Source organism: Rhinatrema bivittatum, chromosome 6, assembly GCF_901001135.1.
Source record: "Rhinatrema bivittatum chromosome 6, aRhiBiv1.1, whole genome shotgun sequence".
Classification (NCBI taxonomy): Eukaryota; Metazoa; Chordata; class Amphibia; order Gymnophiona; family Rhinatrematidae; genus Rhinatrema; species Rhinatrema bivittatum.
The window spans coordinates 312,626,308-312,643,232 of record NC_042620.1 but is presented as its reverse complement, the minus strand read 5'-3'; the positions used below and the strand labels follow the sequence as shown (position 1 = coordinate 312,643,232).

Below are 16,925 nucleotides of genomic sequence, written 5' to 3'. Positions count from 1 at the left end.
TAGATAAACCCAGCACTAGTTCTGACTGCCTGAGGATATAAATAAGGATAATGTTTTTTAACACTTAATTTTTTCTTTATACAAAATAACCCGCATCTCTTACTTTATGCTCAAAGCTACCTGGCCCTTCTCCGTTAGATATTCAAGTCACAATATAATAACATAACATATTTACAGCCTTTGGGAAGGGAACAATTCACGGAGACACAGAGCAAGGCAACGTTGTCCTCATTTCTGGCAATACTTGAATTTTTTTTATCATTTTTTTTTTATTTTAAGATGTTCTTCTGACTTCAGTGATTCAGGATTCAAATGGCATCTGATAAGCGCAGTGTCCTTTCCTTCCAGGAGCAAAAATAAAATAAACGTACGGTTAGTAAGACAGAAGGACAAGAAAAAGACTTCATAGCAGCAGTAAAATGAAAAGGATGCTAAATGAACAGGTGGAGCCTAGCTAGAGGCAGGCAGTGTGGCACAAACCTGACCCCACCACATCATTAATTTCTCCTGAACCCCGCTTACTTTATGATCCTGAACAAAGTGCTTAACCTCCCCGGACTGTATGCTTTTTAAGGGCAGGGAGTTTGTGATGGGTTATGATCTACATTTACATTTATTGGATTTATGAATCTCTCAACACAAAATAGGCCTGAGCAATGAACATAGGAAACATACATAATCATAAAATTAACAAAATTAGACAAAGTTAAAAAAGAAAAGCAGACACAAAATTAAAAAAAAAACAAAACCAAAATATACAACATCACAGAATAAATATTATAATGAGATAAAAACAACAAAATAAAATTTAAGAATAAAATAATTTAAAATAAGCTAAATTAAACAAAAAGTTTTGACCTGTTAACTAAAATGTTTTATTGAATCTGATTGCCTCAAGTCAATAGGGAGTGAATTCCAAAAACTAGGTCCAGCAACAGAAAAAGCACACTCACGGGTTGTATGTAAACGTGCTATGAGTTATGTACAATTTTGAATTAATCGTGTGCATTTTTCACATTACCTTTTTATATTGTATTGAGAGAGGGTATTTTTAATTTCTTCCATCCTCTCTATGGGGAGGGAGTTGGTGTTAGTTAGGGGAGCCTCTGGGCTAGAGCATTTTCAATTATGGCTCCGGTGCTGTAGAGCTCATTACCAACTGAGTTCAGAATGGCGAGAAAGACCTAGTTATTTTCTTGGTAAGAAGGAAAACATTGGATTAGGTAAATAACAATGTATCAGCAATGTGGTCAGATAATTATGAAGTATTAGCAGTGTGATGGTTGTGGAAGGTTATCAGTGTTAGGTGTCAGATTGTGGATCACCATTGGTTCTTTATAGGTTGAATTTAATGTTTTTACGTTATGTGTGGGTTTTTCTGTAAACTGCTTTGGGTAATTCTATTCTGGGAGTTAGGGAAGCGATTAAGAAAACATTGTCAGTAGATACATATTTGTGGGAGATACAATGTTAATTATGATTTATTGGATTTTATGCTTGATTGGACATTGCATTTTTGTCTGGGTTGTAAGCCAATTCAAGTCTATCCATGATTAGGTTACTTCAATTAGTTTCAAAATAATAGAATATTCCTTTGTTCAATTTACGTCCTGTGACTTCTACCAGCGCTATTATTGAATATTATGCTCTAAAGTTGTTGTATTAGTTCATAAATGATTTTTAGTTTCATCCGAAATCAGTTATTTGTATGTAAAACATTATATTAATTTATGGTTTACTATCTGTACTGCCGGTTATCGTATATACCTGTTATCTGTAAAGCCTGTTGCTAATTTTTGTTAATTGTAAACCGCGGTGATGTATCTTTTTACGTACTGCGGTATATAAAAACCTCTAAATAAATAAGTAAGTAAGTAAATAAATAAATAAATAAATAAATAAGTAAGTCCTATTCTGGAAAAGATGGGGTATAAATGGAAATAGAAACAACTGGGTTATCATATAAAGGGCCGTGTATACAGATGGAAATATATAAACAGCAAACATTATTCAGAGTCCCGTCTGATTTCTGAATTTTGGGTCATTCATTAAAAGAAAGATCGTGTGTTGCATGTTACCTCTGAACAAACATGTACCCCTGAATAGCAAACAAAGTGTGACACAGTTCCCAAGTTTAAACAAACCTCGATTTCAGCCAAGAAACATTTCCATTATAATGAAGCCTTGACCAGCAGAACTAACCAGCAATTCCCAATGCACGTTTTGCAAAGGGCAAAGGGGGGTGTCCTGTCCACCCACTCCCGCCCTCCATTTGCAAAACATACATCAGGGTTTGCAGACTGAGACTCCAGTGCTATGGAAGGTTTTCTTAGCTGAAAAAGAAAAAAGCTTTTTGATCTTGGAAGCTGAAAACAGAGAGAATGGCTGAGAACAAGGAAATCAAGGAGATGGTATTCTCTGGATTGTTGGTAGTAACTGTATTTAAACTAAGCTTGTACCATGACTATTTTATTGTTAAATATATCAGCCACTGCAGGGGGGGGCATTACATATCCAGCAAAAAGTATGACAGACAGAAACATTGCATGTTTATTTATTTATTTCAACTTGATTTCCACTAATTCAGGGAATCCCCTCTAAGAGTTTAGAAATAAAACCACACAAAAATATCCCTTTCAACTGATGTCCCCCTTTCTAACCCATCCAAAGAACTACCTATTGATACCTTAGCTATCCCCATTAACATCCAGCTGCCCACCCACCATTTACAAAACAATTAAGTTGAGATTAAAATTAAAATCAAGTAAAATAAAAATTGTTCCCCACACCAGCTGATGACCACTACATCACCTGACCACTGGCTGGCTACTAAATTCACACTACAATCAGAACTAATTTTCAGCATGGGTTTTGGTTTACCTCATTTGCTAGAACCCCACTCTAGAATGCAGTAAGGCAGCAAGCTAATAGCTCAGGAGTAAAACAAAAAGTGCTAAATGAGGGATGAAAAACCATGCTAAGAATGTGAATTAACTTGAAAATCCACATGAAAGCAGAAAAGTGCCTTAGAAACAGGTGTGAGGGGAGGCAGGTGCTGGGAGTTGGAAGGAGTGTGACCAAAATGGCCTTGCATGTGAGCTTGGGTTGTGCATCCCAAAATAGGCACAATCTTGTACGCAAGGCCATTTGGTCAAGGCATGCCAAGCCAAATCAAAAGGTAGGCTCTCTGGGAAAGGCACCTAGAGATGAACAACATGCAAGGTGGCGTCGTGCATCCTGCCCTGGGCACAAGACTGCGCACTGTTCAGCTGTAGGTGCTTTTCCAAGGGCGTTTACCCTTTCATTTTACTTGGCATGTCTTGCCAAAATGGCCTTGCATGTGAGGTTGGCACTTGGGCACAATCTTGCCTGCAGGGCCATTGTGCCACACTGCCAGTGTGTTGAGATCAAGAAGAAAGTTTACAAAACTGTATCGGGCTTAGGTAAACGTTTACTGTTCGGGGACGCAGAGCACCAATCCCGCATGCAAGGCCACGGTGGCAAGGCATGGCAAGTAAAACTGGCGTGAGCACCCCCTGAACAGCTCCCATTTTGGCACGGTGCATCCTGACTTGGGCCCGGTTTTGTATCCAAGGCCATCTGGAAGGGAAGAGAAAAGGAAGTGAGAATAAGAGGAGAGGAAAGGGAGAAGGGGGAAGGGGAGGAAGAGAGGGAGCAAGACTATATTAAGTGGGCTGAGTGTGCACCGCACGCAGACTCCCACCATTCATCCATTCCCATTTCACTAGGCGGTGCTGGGGAAGGGTATAAGGCCAGCGGCAGGTTGCCAGCTTCCTAGAAATATTATAGTTACACATTTGGTTTTCTCTCCCCTTCCTGCGCCTGAAGCCACAAGGGTTCATGCGGGAAGGGTCCAACAACTTTATTTCATATTTTCTTGTGAACGACTGTGCTGCAGCTGGCAGAGTCTGCTCACTCGTGGTCTTAGGCCTCACTGTTCTCCAAAGTGAGAGCTGTGCTTCAGTCTTTTTGTGCTGCCCCATAGAACAGCAGTTCACTTGTCCCGGTTCTCAGTCACGGGCACTGGCAGGCCTGGGCGAATACCGCCAGCCCTTCCTGAGTACAGCTACCCCTCCGGGCCCTGCTATTGGCTGCTCCTTCCAGCCTCTTCGCACAGGGCCGGTGGAACCACTAGGCGAACTAGGCCTAGGTTGCCGATCATTAGGGGGCGCAAGCCTTATGGGGCCGCCGGCCGCGAGCGGCGGCAAGGAGAAGGAGTAGAGTTTCAGCTGCTTGTGGCCCAGCGCGATCGGGGCCGAGATCAGGGGGTCAACGCGACCAGGAGGGCGTGCGACTGGAGGGGGGGGTACGCGTGACCATGGGGGGGGGGCAGCGGGCGCAAGGCAGAGGGTGCCTAGGGCGCCTAATCCCCTTGCACTGGCCCTGCACCGCAGCATAGGTTTCCCTAACTAGGTGCAGGGACATCTCCTCCAGAGGATCCTCAGCCACCCACCCACATACAGAACTTCAGGCTTTCCTGCCTCTAATTTCCAATAAAATAGCCCTAATCTGACATTAAATACACAATAACTAACAGTGCAGCAACTTTCTAGTCATGCTCACATTTTCATGTCGCTCTCTTTCAGCTTTTCCGGTTAGACTGTGTCTTCTGAGACTCCCTGACATGCACATCTTCCCCACCCCACCAGGTCCTGCTCCTCGCATTGGCTGCATCTTGTGTCTCCTTTTCCTGCATCAGCTGAATGATAGGGAGCTAGAGGGCTGGTTATAGGAGCTAGGGGTCTTGCTCTCTGCCTGCAGTATGGGAAGCTACAGGAAGTGTAGGGGACCAGCACAGCAACAGCAGCTAATGAGTGGCAGGGGCACAACCACTCCTGCCCGGGTTGACATTATCACTGCCATCTACCTGCCAGTTCTTTGGGATCCCTACCTCCGGCCTCTCCCTCCCCCTCCCCCAGCATCTCATATAAAGACACTGAAGAGAACTGGCCCTAGTACTGACCCTTGTGGCACCCTGCTAGCCACTTCCATTTCACCTGAGTGGACCCCCTTGACCAACTCATTTTTTGAGGGCTGTGTGCAAAAAAACGTTCTCGTGTGCAGTGTAATGTTCAGAGTGCTTTCTAAACAGCATTCTATTTTCCTTTTCTTGTTCATGCCATCTTCCTATGTGCGCTTGTTTCACGACCTGTGTGCGTGTGCACAGCTTACAGGCAATATTTGCCTTGACTACCACTCTTTGAGTTCTGTTGCCCTCTGGGGATAAGGGAAATACTTACAGTACCTACATAGTAACATAGTAATGACGGCAGAAAAAGACCAAAATGGTCCATCTAGTCTACCCAGCAAGCTTCCCAAGGTAGTAACTGCCGCTCCATGCAGGTTACCCCCATGTTTCTCTTAAGGGTAGTAACTGCTGCTCCGTGCCGGTTAAGCTTTTTTATATATTCCAATCCTTTAGCCTTTTAGGGATCCACAGTGTTTATCCCATGCCTCTTTGAAATCCTTCGCAGTTTTAGTCTTCACCACTTCCTCCAGAAGGGCATTCCAGGCATCCACCACCCTCTCAGTGAAGAAATATTTCTTGACATTGGTTCTAAGTCTTCCTCCCTGGAGTTTCAAATTGTGACCCTTAGTTCTACTAAATTGTTTCCAATGGAAAAGGTTTGTTGATGACCATGGATCATTAAAACCTTTCAAGTATCTGACGGTCTGTATCATATCACCCCTGCTTCTCCTTTCCTCCAGGGTATATATATTCAGGTTCTTCAACCTCTCCTCATAAGTCATTCAATGGAGCCCACCCACCATTTTGGTCACCCTTTTCTGGACCACCTCCATCTTGTCTCTCTTTGAGATATGGTCTCCAGAACTGAACACAGATCTCCAGGTTGGGCCTCACCAAGGACCTGTACAAGGGGATTATCACTTCCCTTTTCTTACTAGATATTCCTCTCTCTATGCAGCCCAGCATTCTTCTGGCTTTGGCTATTGCCATGTCACACTGCTTCATCAACTTCAGGTCGTTAGACACTATCACCCCAAGGTCTCTCTCCTGCTCCATACACATCAGCCCTTCATCCCCCAGCGTATATAGTTCTTTTGGATTACCACACCCCAGATGCATGACTCTACATTTCTTGGCATTGAATCCCAGCTGCCATATCTTCGACCACTCTTCCAGCTTCCTTAAATCCCATCTCATTCTCTGTACTCCTTCCAGCATGTCCACTCTGTTGCAGATCTTAGTATCATCTGCAAATAGACAAACTTTACCTTCTATCCCTTCCGCAGTGTTGCTCACAAAGATGTTGAACAGAACCAATCCCAACACTGATCCCTGAGGCACTCCACTTCTCCCTTCAGAGTAGGATTCCATTTATCATCACCCGTTGTCTTCTGTCTGGTGTAATCCACTTTGAAGTGTCACAAAAAGCCAAATAGAAACATAACTAACTTCTCAACCAGTTTATACTTTTAATTCCAACTCCAAGAAGGGCTAGTTTGTTCACCAGACATCGCTGTGGATCAGTGTCAAAAACTTTACTGAAATGACAAAGTGGTTGTTGGCACTTTATGGACTGATAGATTTATTGAAACATAAGCTTTTGAGGGCAAGTTCCACATTGACAGATACAACAGATATCTTGGCCTCATTGCATCTATAAGGGAATCACCAAAATGACTCTTATTAATGACCTCGGTGTCTCCAAGGACACTGGTAGATGAAGTCAAAGAAACAAGTCTTGGTGTGTCTTATACTTGCCAATGGGAGGTGTCTCTCTAAAGTGAGTAGTTTAACAAAACCCATGAGACCACTTGGCCCGAAGATCAGTCATGTTCCTTCTTTCTCGTCTTCTGAGTGGGTGGCTGGCGGACCAAGGGAGGGGGTTTCCCAGGCTCGTAGGGTCAAAGCGTGAAATCCTGAGATATTCCAAGGAAACAGAGAAGAGGTTTCAAAGAAAATGGGAGCTAGTCCCTTTAGCCCCAGCTATCTGAGAAAGATTTCTTCAGCGTTTTGGCGAAAGCGGATCTTATTGGTGGGGAGTCCAAGGTAGAAGCTCCCGGAGAGATGCTGCTTCAGGAAAGCAGCAGCACAAGAGCTTCTGAAGTTTGCCACAGGCAATGAGTCTGCGTCCAGTTTATAGGTCCCATTGGGACGAGCACCTACTGCCAGGGAGCGCTTATTTGCCAGTGGTTGTGTCCTCGATTTTCTTCATCAACTTTAAATCTGTTAGTGTATAAAGTACCACTAACTTTGGTGTTGTTTTTGCCACTACAGACCAACACAGCTACTCTTGTGGTCATTAAATTCTTTACTGAAATACAGATGGGTCACATCTACTCGTCCTTCCCACCCCACTTCCCCACCAATCCACTACCCTGATCACAATCATCAAAGAAATCAATCAGGTTTGTTTAGAAAGATTTTTCTCTTGTGGTCGAGAAATGTTCTAGATGAGAAGGGATATGTATTTTTGGTAAAAAAAAAAAAAAAAAAAGACAAAATAAATGGTCATTGTTTTGGTCAGAAAGGCAGAATTTAACCATAGACGTTGATAATAAGGCTAAAAAAGGAAGCCTTTGTTTCTTTTATGACTATAAAGTTAAAATGAAGAAACTGCTGTAGGCTGGGGCAGACATGAGAGGAAAGGGAAGAAGCTAATGAGTAAGGCCTCAGCCGCCAGAGAGGTAGATTAGGATGATAGCCGGAGAGGTCAAGGAAGACCCAAGTCTTGCACATAATCCCCAGTGAGCAGGGGTCGGAAATTCCCCCCATCCTGTTGCCTCCTCCGAGGCTTCTTTGGTGCGTATTGTAAAGCTGTACCTGCAGATTTTGGTGGTGCACTCTAGCCCCTGGACGCAGTATGCCCCCAGGGGTTTGCTGCCAACCATCCTCCAGAATGGAGTCATCCTGGCAAAACGCTGGTGCAAACGAAGTCCCTCCTGTAGTACGCTGGGCATCCGCACAAAGGATCCTCTGCCTGATTCGGTCTCAGACAACCGCCTGTCCTGTGAGATGGGGCTTGAGAATACCTGCAGGAAGAGAGAAGAGGGGAAATCGGAAGTGGAGAAACAAAGTTCATCAAAGCAAAATAAGAAATTAGGCAGTGGATATTCGCAGACATTTACCTGGATAACTTTTAAGTTATGCAGATAAATGCTGACTTTTATTTATTTATTTATTTTATTTATATTCGATCTTTCAGTCTTTCAGGTACTGGAGGCATTTTTTGAGTATCATCGGCACGTAGCCAGATAACATTTATCTGGATAAGTGAGAGCCATTTTGGGGGGCGCTCCAGGATAGATTTGAACTTACCAAATAACTTACTCAATTAACTCTGATATTGGGAGTTAGCCGAATAAGTTATTTGGCTAACGCAAGATGTGGAAAACAGCAGGATTACAATGTTCCAGGAATGTGTTCCCAGATAACTTTAACCTTAACTGGTGTTTGGGTTTCCTACCGTATTGATGTATTCTGGTTGTTTTTATTTAATAACAAATAAAAGTTGAAAAAAAAATAAAAAAGATTTTACACTACCAATGAAGGTTTGATAAAGGAATGGTAATTCCCAAATGCTGACTGAGTAAATATTTTGAGTGCAGCTTGTTTAATTCCTGTTTTGCTCTGCGTCTTCTCTCTGGACATGACGCTTTGCGTTCTTATTGTGACAGGTTTCTGCTCAGCTGCAGGGAGGCACAGGATGCTCGCATTCCTTTCACGATCATGATTATTGAGGCTCAGAGCTGCCAACCTTACCCATGTCATCTTGAAATGGTAATATAGCTTTAATATTATTAATGATTCAGTTCATGGATCATATTTACAGAATAGCCAATGAAATTTGCAAAATTGCATACAGAGGAAATTTACAACGGGCCTGATTTTAAAAAGTGGGCTTTTGAAAATTGCTGCAATATGTGCTATTGAATTGTCCATAGGACTTACTCATGGAAGTGCGCTTTACGTGACTAATTGCCTTTTGAAAATTGCTAGGATGGTATGTTACATTTACACAGCAATTTCTTTGAAAATTACCTCTAATATAAATAAAAGTACAATATTTCTATAAAATAACAAGTACAATCAAATCATAAATAACATGGACAAAAATGTTAGTATACAAGGCATTTAATCAACATGTTTCCGAAAGAGTCAGGCTTTAACTTGCGTGTGAAAAGTACAAAGGTCAGAAATTTTCCTAAGTTCTACATGAATGAGAATTCCAAACTTTAGGCATTGCCATAGAAAACATTCTAACTCGATTTGTCTCCTGCCTATCACAATTATCTGGCACACCGAGCAGAGTTGAATGTAAAGCCCTGCTTGGCACATTTTGAGTAATCCTTTGGGCCAAGTATAGCGAATGCAGCACTTAAGAGTCCAAGTGGGAGCAATACCTATTTCGTCGATCCCCAAGCAAAGAAACATTTTTAAATTCTTTATAATCTGAAAACCACATCTTCGTTTTTAATCATAGGTCACTTATGTGGATCTTATCCAAAATTTTGTGCTAAAAGAACTCAGTGCTTCCGAAACAGTCAATTGCAATATCTCACAGTCTGTGTTATAAAAAAATACCACAAAAAACTTTTCTTAATCCCACAATAATCTTTTCCTAAAGTTTTTTTGTGGTATTTTTTTTTATAAAACAGACTTTGCTATTGCAATTGACTGTTTCGGAAGTACTGAGTTTTTTTTTGCTCAAAATTTTGGATAAGATCCACATATATGACCTAGGATTAAAATGAAGGCAATGGCACTGTTTAAGCTTTTGCCAATTAGTGTCAAGTCATCATTTTTAGATTTTAAGAATTTAAAAAGAAATACATTGTTTAATGAAAATGTTTGTTTGGAGATCAACTGAATAATATAGCGTTCCCAAGTATAGAGAAGCCAGTTCATACTGTATTTTAAATAAAAGAACTATAATTTGAATTTTCACATGACAGTATACTGGTAGCCAATGCAATTTATGGAGAACAGATATTTCAGAATCCCATACTTTGAACCTTTCTATAAATCCAGCTGCAGGGTTCTGCATTAATGGTAGGTGATTCAGCATCTTTTTTGTTAGATCAAGTAAAGTTATATTTCAGTACTCAAGCCTAGAAAGTACTAATGCCTGAACAATGGCTCTAAGATTTTCATATGGAAAATAGGCTAGAAGATGACAAATAGTCCTTAAATGAAAAAACACTTTTGACAGTAGTAGATAGCTGGGCATGCATTGATACATCAGCATTGAATAAAACCCCCAAATTACAGTCTTACTAAAGGAAAGAATCTGCTTATTTAGTTCAAGGCAAAAAACAGGATGCAACTGAGTGGTCAAACCACAACATTTCTGACTTGCTAGGGTTCAGTTTAAGATTATTCATCTTGCACCCAACATAAATTTCAGAAAGAACAAATTAATTTGTGATTGTTCTTGCAATCTATCTGACTCAATAGGAAAAATAAACTGTACATTGCCAGCATAAACAAAAAAAAATGGTTTTCCAGTTTTCATCTCAAAAATGTAAAGGGAGGGCATTAGGAAAACAAGAATGAACTATGATGGCATGCACTTAAGTTGGCAATATTAGGCATAGGCAAGATGTGTTTGCTGTCTACTTACATCTTAAAAGTGGATCGTTAAGAAAATGTTAGTCCACAAATCAAAGTAGCATTTCAGATGAGAGGGCATGTATGGGACGACAATGCACAGCTGTTTCCGGAGACCCCAGGCATGCAATGCCCCCATTTCCAGCCCTAGCCCTACTAAGGGAGTACCCCTTGTGGACTGTAGACAGGAAACAGACTAAAGAATCAGATTATGAGAAGTCGCTAATTCTGTGCCTAGGAGAAGAATGCTATGGAATGCCCAATCCGGAATGTTTTCTCTTTAAGATAAAAGTTGTCCCTGACTGGGTAGTCTGGCTCTAACAGCAGTTCTTCTGTCCAGGAACATTCAGATCTTGTTCATGTTCTATGCATTTGTGGAAATGAAGAAAACAGTGACAAAATAGCTTTGAAAATGGTAGAGCTGCCAAAGACCTCCCTCTCCAAATCTCATCCTCTCGGCTGCACGGAGGGCGCTGTCCTTACCAAATGCTTCATTTTACAATAAAGGCCCTGCCCTTTGTCCCCTGGTTTTGTCCTGATTAGACAGCAGATACATTCTACTATGCCAAGCTAACAAACAGGGCATCAGCTAATATGACTTGTAAGGGTTTCATTTGCTTTCCTGAAATCCCAAAACACACTTAACCTTTACCCAAAGCCCAGGGTAACGCTGCAAGCAACAGGATGGTTTGTAGACGACTGCACAAGACAATGAAGATTAGGAAAACTCTGCCCGCAGAGCTAGACTGAGTTCTATTCCCTAGTACCAAGGCGAGCTCTTGAGCTTCTTCGAAGCCCCAGTACTGTCATCAAGCTCTCTGTGTTGTTATTCTGGTTTTCCCTTTCTTCGTCTTAATTACAAATCTCCTTTTCTTTTTTTTTATGTCCAAGTCTATTTTGCTTTTTATATTTCAGCATTCTCATAAGCATGCACCTTATTCTTTTGGTCACGTTTCCAATTTCTTTGTTGTTTGAATTTTGAAATTTCTTTATTTTCGGTCAGCATAGAAAATAAAAGGATAATGAATTTTATCTTTGCGAATAAGTCCCTCCTTCCAGGAAAACAGCTCAGACCCTGAGAATGTACAAGTAAGTTAACTATTAAGATGCACCTCGATTTTGAAAATAATTTATTCAATTGCAATATCGCAATTTACGTGGATCAGCACAATCTGCACTTAACACTTCAAAGTATAAATGCACCCCATTTTAAAACAAAATCCCATTCTCCCTTTTCAGCTCTCAGTACTGTGCTCACATTCACATAGGACACTGCAGGAATAGAGAGGTTCAGCCTGCACACATTTCAGATCACAAACAGTACAGCAGTAATTTGATTCGCCTGGATATGGCGGGGACAGTTAAGCAGGAAAAGCTATCAAAGCCTTCAAGCCCTTTCTTTCCTGAGGAATGAAATGCATATCAGGAAAAGAAGAGTTAGAAGTCTGCTGGCATTGCTTCTAATTATTACCAGTGGAATTAATCATTAAAGATATGTTCAATCTCTCCATTCACCAGAAATGTTTGGGGACTGGAGGATGCAGGGTTGGGTGCAAACTAGTTATCTCAGTTACTGCGGCTAAGTGGGTCTTACCTGGGAGACACAGAAGAGAAGGACGAGGCAGCACGCCGATGCCCCCTTGAAGCCCACGCCGTGCCCAGGGTAGCGGTTCATGCCGGCCATGCCTCCTCCTCACGTGCGGCTGTCTTCAGGAAGAGAGGGTTATGTCTGCTGGCCCCCTCATGTACACTGCCCTCCTCCCTTCTAACACACGCCAGCCCCCTCTTCTGCGTCACACAGACTCTGCTCAAATATTTGACAAAAAAAAATCATCCTGTTTAACTATTACTTCACCCCGTCTGATGTCTTTTATCAGATTTTCCACCTGTACCTTGAAATTGGGGCACTAAACATCTAAGGTCAGTGTCCTGGCCAGAATAAGGAGTTTCAAACTGATGACCTGGGTGGATTCAATGTGCATTGATAGAGTGAGCCCATCCAGTGGTAATTTTCTTTAAAAAAAAAAAGTTACCAGGTTGGGGCCTGCAGCAGCCTCCAGCCTTCCACTCTAGATGGCAATGAAGAAAAAGCAGGTTCAAAAAGTTAGCAGGTCAGTGACAAAAAGATTCCAGGCCAATGACCTGGCAGATAATCGCAACCACCCATCTGATAATCGGGGGGATCAGTTTCCCCCCGCCCCCATTCTGTGCCTGCCACATGAAAAAATAAATCCCAGAAAAATGGGTAAAAAAAAAAAAAGAGCAGGTACATATTGTAAAGAGCAAATACTCCTGCGTCCGTGTACACATCGGATTCTGTTATCATGCCACTGGAAGAGGAAGGCTCACGGGAAAGAATCCTTTATTGAGAAGGTGATAGATGCCTGGAATAGGCTCCCAGCAGAGGTAATGGCCACCAAAATTGTGACAGAATTTGAGCATGCTTGTGACAGGTTCAAAGGGCAGCAGTAAGAGCAGGTGGGGCATGGGATTGCCCAATATAAAGTAACCCACAGTGCACCCACAGCTCTGTGGGTACAGTGGGCAGAGTGGCAGAGCAGTGGAATGGGTGCAGCCAAGGGAGCGGCTCTGTGCGTCAAACAGGTATCTCAGTTATAGTGGCTCAAGGGGAAGAGCCTGGGTCTTACCTGGGAGGTGCAGAGGAGAAGGATGAGGCAGAACGCTGGTGCCCCTTTGAAGCCCACTGCACTGCCGCTCTTATCCACATCACCCACAGACCTGGCATCTATGGGTGCACCCCCTTCCATTGCTCTCTACAAGTTGGTTTCCTCATCTCTGCTTTTTGGCCCGCCACTGTTCCTTGTGTTCAATCGTGCACAGGGAGCAGCAGGAGGGTGCCTGGGTGTCGGACCAGTCATGAAACCTATACAGTGGTGGACAGGAGCCACACTCACGGGTCTCGTCTGCTTTAGGGGCAGGGAGGAGAGGAGGGTGAGGTTTCCTCTTGGAGCTCCCAAGAAGCAGGGGGAGAGGGGAGGGGGTATCCTCTTGCAGCTGCAGACATCGTCTTCATCATTTTTTTTTAAATCATATTTTTTCAGCTGGAGAAGGCAAAGCATGCTACAACAGGTTAGAGTTAGAAAGGGTGCAGAAGGGGAGTTCAAATTACAGTGGGCACACAGAGCTTGACATTCAACGTCACTTCGCCGGATAAGTTCCAACTTATCTGGCTAAGTGACAGCGTTTGAATACTTGGGCCACATTTAGCAGCAACCACTTAGCTGGTCAACCACTTGTCCAGAAAGTAGTTAGCCAGCTGAGTGGTGGGAGGGATGGGGGTGTAACGGGGAGGAGCTACTTATCAAGATAACATGCATGGACAAGTGGCGATATTCATACCCATCCAGCTAGGTTAGCCGGTCAAAGCAGGTCAAAAGTTAGCCAGATATACTCATCCAGTGAACCTTAAAGTTATTCATGTATACTTAATGGCATGGCTGTGCCACTGAATAGGCCCGATAAATTCATCCTATTAACTTAGCTAGCTGGTTAGTCTTTCTATATTGACCTCATAGTAGATAGGGTAAATGGTGAGTGCAAGAACAATGATTAAAGTGCAGCTGTGAGGATCTGTGGGCATTTATTACCTCCCACCAGCAGGGGCCCCCAGTGGGCACCATGCACTAGCCACCTATGCCTCTATGGCTTGCAAGTCCAGCTGGTAGCCATACTAATCCAGTCAAGTAGAAATCCCTTCCATAAAACATACACAGACCCCCATCCAAGAGCAGGCTAGCTTTGCAATGACTCTGTCTTCCACTTCTGTCTCATAGACTCCTCAACATCCTTTCTTCCCCCTTCCTGTCCCATAAGCTTCACCAGGCAACACAAACCCTCATTCCCTGACTAGTTCCTTCTTCTTCCTCCTGCAGCCATCCAAGACTGTGTCTCCAATGTTGGTGGTTCCCAGGCTGTGACTGAGTTAGGGAGCTTTGGACCGTGGGGGAGTTCAGCAGAGGCAGCTGATTCAGGGGTGCAGTTGCCACGTCAAAGGTGGCAAAACAAGGGCTGTAAGTGGTTACCAGCACACAATATAGACACATGGAACAACCCCTCCTCCTTCAAGTGCATTTTCCACTGCTTCTGCGGCCTCCAATTAGATGTTTCACGGCTGCAGCAGAGAAAAAAGGCACCGGCAGGAGGAGAATGTCAGCTCACATGGCCATGAACATGTCATCATCAAAGACCTGCTAGGACGCGGTGAGACTCATGTGATGTTGGATCTTCAATGTTTCCAGGGCAGCTCCAGAGTTAAGAGTGTCAGTGGGCTACACATTATTAATTGAAAGTAGACTTCATGAGCCAGAACGAAGAATCTGATGAGCCAGTTTTGGTCCCGGGGCCAAAGTTTGCCCACTCGTGGTGTAGGGGGGTCAAAGTTGTACAGTTGACTGCTGGGAGATATCCTTAGCTAGAGTAGTATAGGCAGGGACAACCAAGCAGACTGGATGGGCCAAACGATCCTTTATCTGCTGACATCTACTATGTTACTGTCTTAATTCTTGCTTTGATTATTAGACTGGAATGGAAGTATAAAGACTGTACTGAAAATTATGTTTCCATGAGTGTCACCCGTACTGCCCAGAAAGGCTTCTCTCAACTAGGATATTTATTCACTCTATCGGGGTTCTTGCTTTGCTGAAATACAATAGAAGGAAATGCAGCTTGAGTAGATGTTCGCTAGTCCTAGAAATTCATCATAACCAGACTTCTACTCCAAAAAGGAAACTGATGACTCTTTTACCTTAATTTCTAGAAGTAAAAGTCAATAAAGAGGTTTCAAGTAATACCTTTTTAATTGGATTAAGCTAATACCTTTCTGACTAGAGTTTGAAGTTTATACTTCTTTCATTGAATCACTGCAAACTTTGAAATTACTTTGTGGAGAATGAGCATCAGAAATGCTCTTTAGCCAGTGTGGTCTAATGGCCCTGCAGCAATGCTGTCCCCTGCTAAGCAGGAGATCTGGCTTCAAATCCTGGGCCCAGACTGAGGGCTGGCATTTGAGGAAGGCAATCTGTATGGTTGCACAGGGTGCCATCCTCTAGAGGGTGGCTGAGCCCCTTCCCAATGTGTTTATCAAAAAAAGCTGCCTTTCCCTTCACTGATCCTGCCCTCAGGGCTGAGGAGTGGTTGCCGTCCTAGGGTCAAAGACGTGCAGTTGCTCCTGTATTTCCCCCCTCTCCTCCCAAGATGGTCTTCAGGGTCAAAGAACTGGTACTCCCCGGCTTCTACATGGCTGAAGACGAGTTTGCTGCTCCTACTGCTCTTGCTGTGAAGTTCTGCTAGGCAGTTCTCACCAGCCCCCCAGCAGGGGCCCCTGATCTAATCATTCCTCCCAGCTCTGTGGCCCAAACGTCTTTCTGGCAGCCATTTTGGTTCTTGTGTGGACACAGTTATTTCCAGGCTTCCAGTCAGCAGGCTGTCAGAGCTTAGCTCTCATTCCACTGCCCTCTCATTGGAGTCCTGCTTTCAGAGTTCATCTCACCGTGTGGACTCCAGCATGTTCCTTACTTCTTCTGATCTTCTGATTTGTCTCATCTTCCTGTTTACAGTGTTTGCTTGGGCTTTCAATTATGTTCCTGCTTAGACCTCCTATCTAAGCCCTGCCAGCCGCCAGCACCCTTAATTCATGGGGAAGGTAGCCATTGCGGAGAGAAAATGCCCGGCCTCCATTCCAGTTGGAACCTGTAAAATGCCTTGCTGCTGTCCTAGCCACTCTTGGCCTTGGAGTCCCACCTCCGGCTGACCATGTCATCACATCAAGCTGTGACCAAGGGATCCCTGCTGAACTAGCTGCACTGTGTCCAGCTATGGGAAACACCTGGGCAAATTAAACCACTGCGTGGCAAAACTGGAGGAATAGGTGAACTCACGTATCCCTAATCCTCCAATCCAGGCCCTTGGAGGCACAAGCTCCCACACCTCCTGCAGTTTTTAAGTGACTACATTAGGTCTCCCCTGCATTTTTCTGGGGCTGCAAAACCATGTAGAGGATTTTTTGAATCAAATGTTTAATTGTTTTAACTATCCATGCTTCTTTCTCATAAGTTCAAAGTAGCTTATATTATCTCACTGTTTAACAGGAAAAGCCATGGCTTGGGCCTCACCACTCTGGAGAAACAAGATCCCTTGATTTTTGATTCTGAGGCTTTTGTTTCAACTTCCAAATGAGTCATTGATGACCTAGGCAGTTTAGTTTCTGCTTCCACCTCTCTCTCTCCTGCGATAACCAGAGGCAGGGCCGGTGCAAGGGGATTAGGCACCCTAGGCGAGCCTTCTCCCTTGCGCCCCCCCCCCCCCCCCC

The 16,925-nt window shown here is 43.4% G+C and overlaps 1 protein-coding gene across 1 annotated transcript; it reads right to left on the bottom strand.

The window, feature by feature from the left end:
• Positions 1-231: 231 nt before the first annotated feature.
• Positions 232-12,337, bottom strand: LEAP2 (liver enriched antimicrobial peptide 2). Its single transcript, XM_029607495.1, has 3 exons — positions 12,192-12,337; positions 7,811-8,019; positions 232-341 (listed from the first exon to the last, which is right to left on the bottom strand). The coding sequence occupies exons 1-3, from the start codon at positions 12,279-12,281 to the stop codon at positions 302-304; spliced, it is 339 nt and encodes a 112-aa protein (XP_029463355.1). The 5' UTR covers positions 12,282-12,337; the 3' UTR covers positions 232-301.
• Between the last annotated feature and the right edge of the window lie 4,588 nt (positions 12,338-16,925).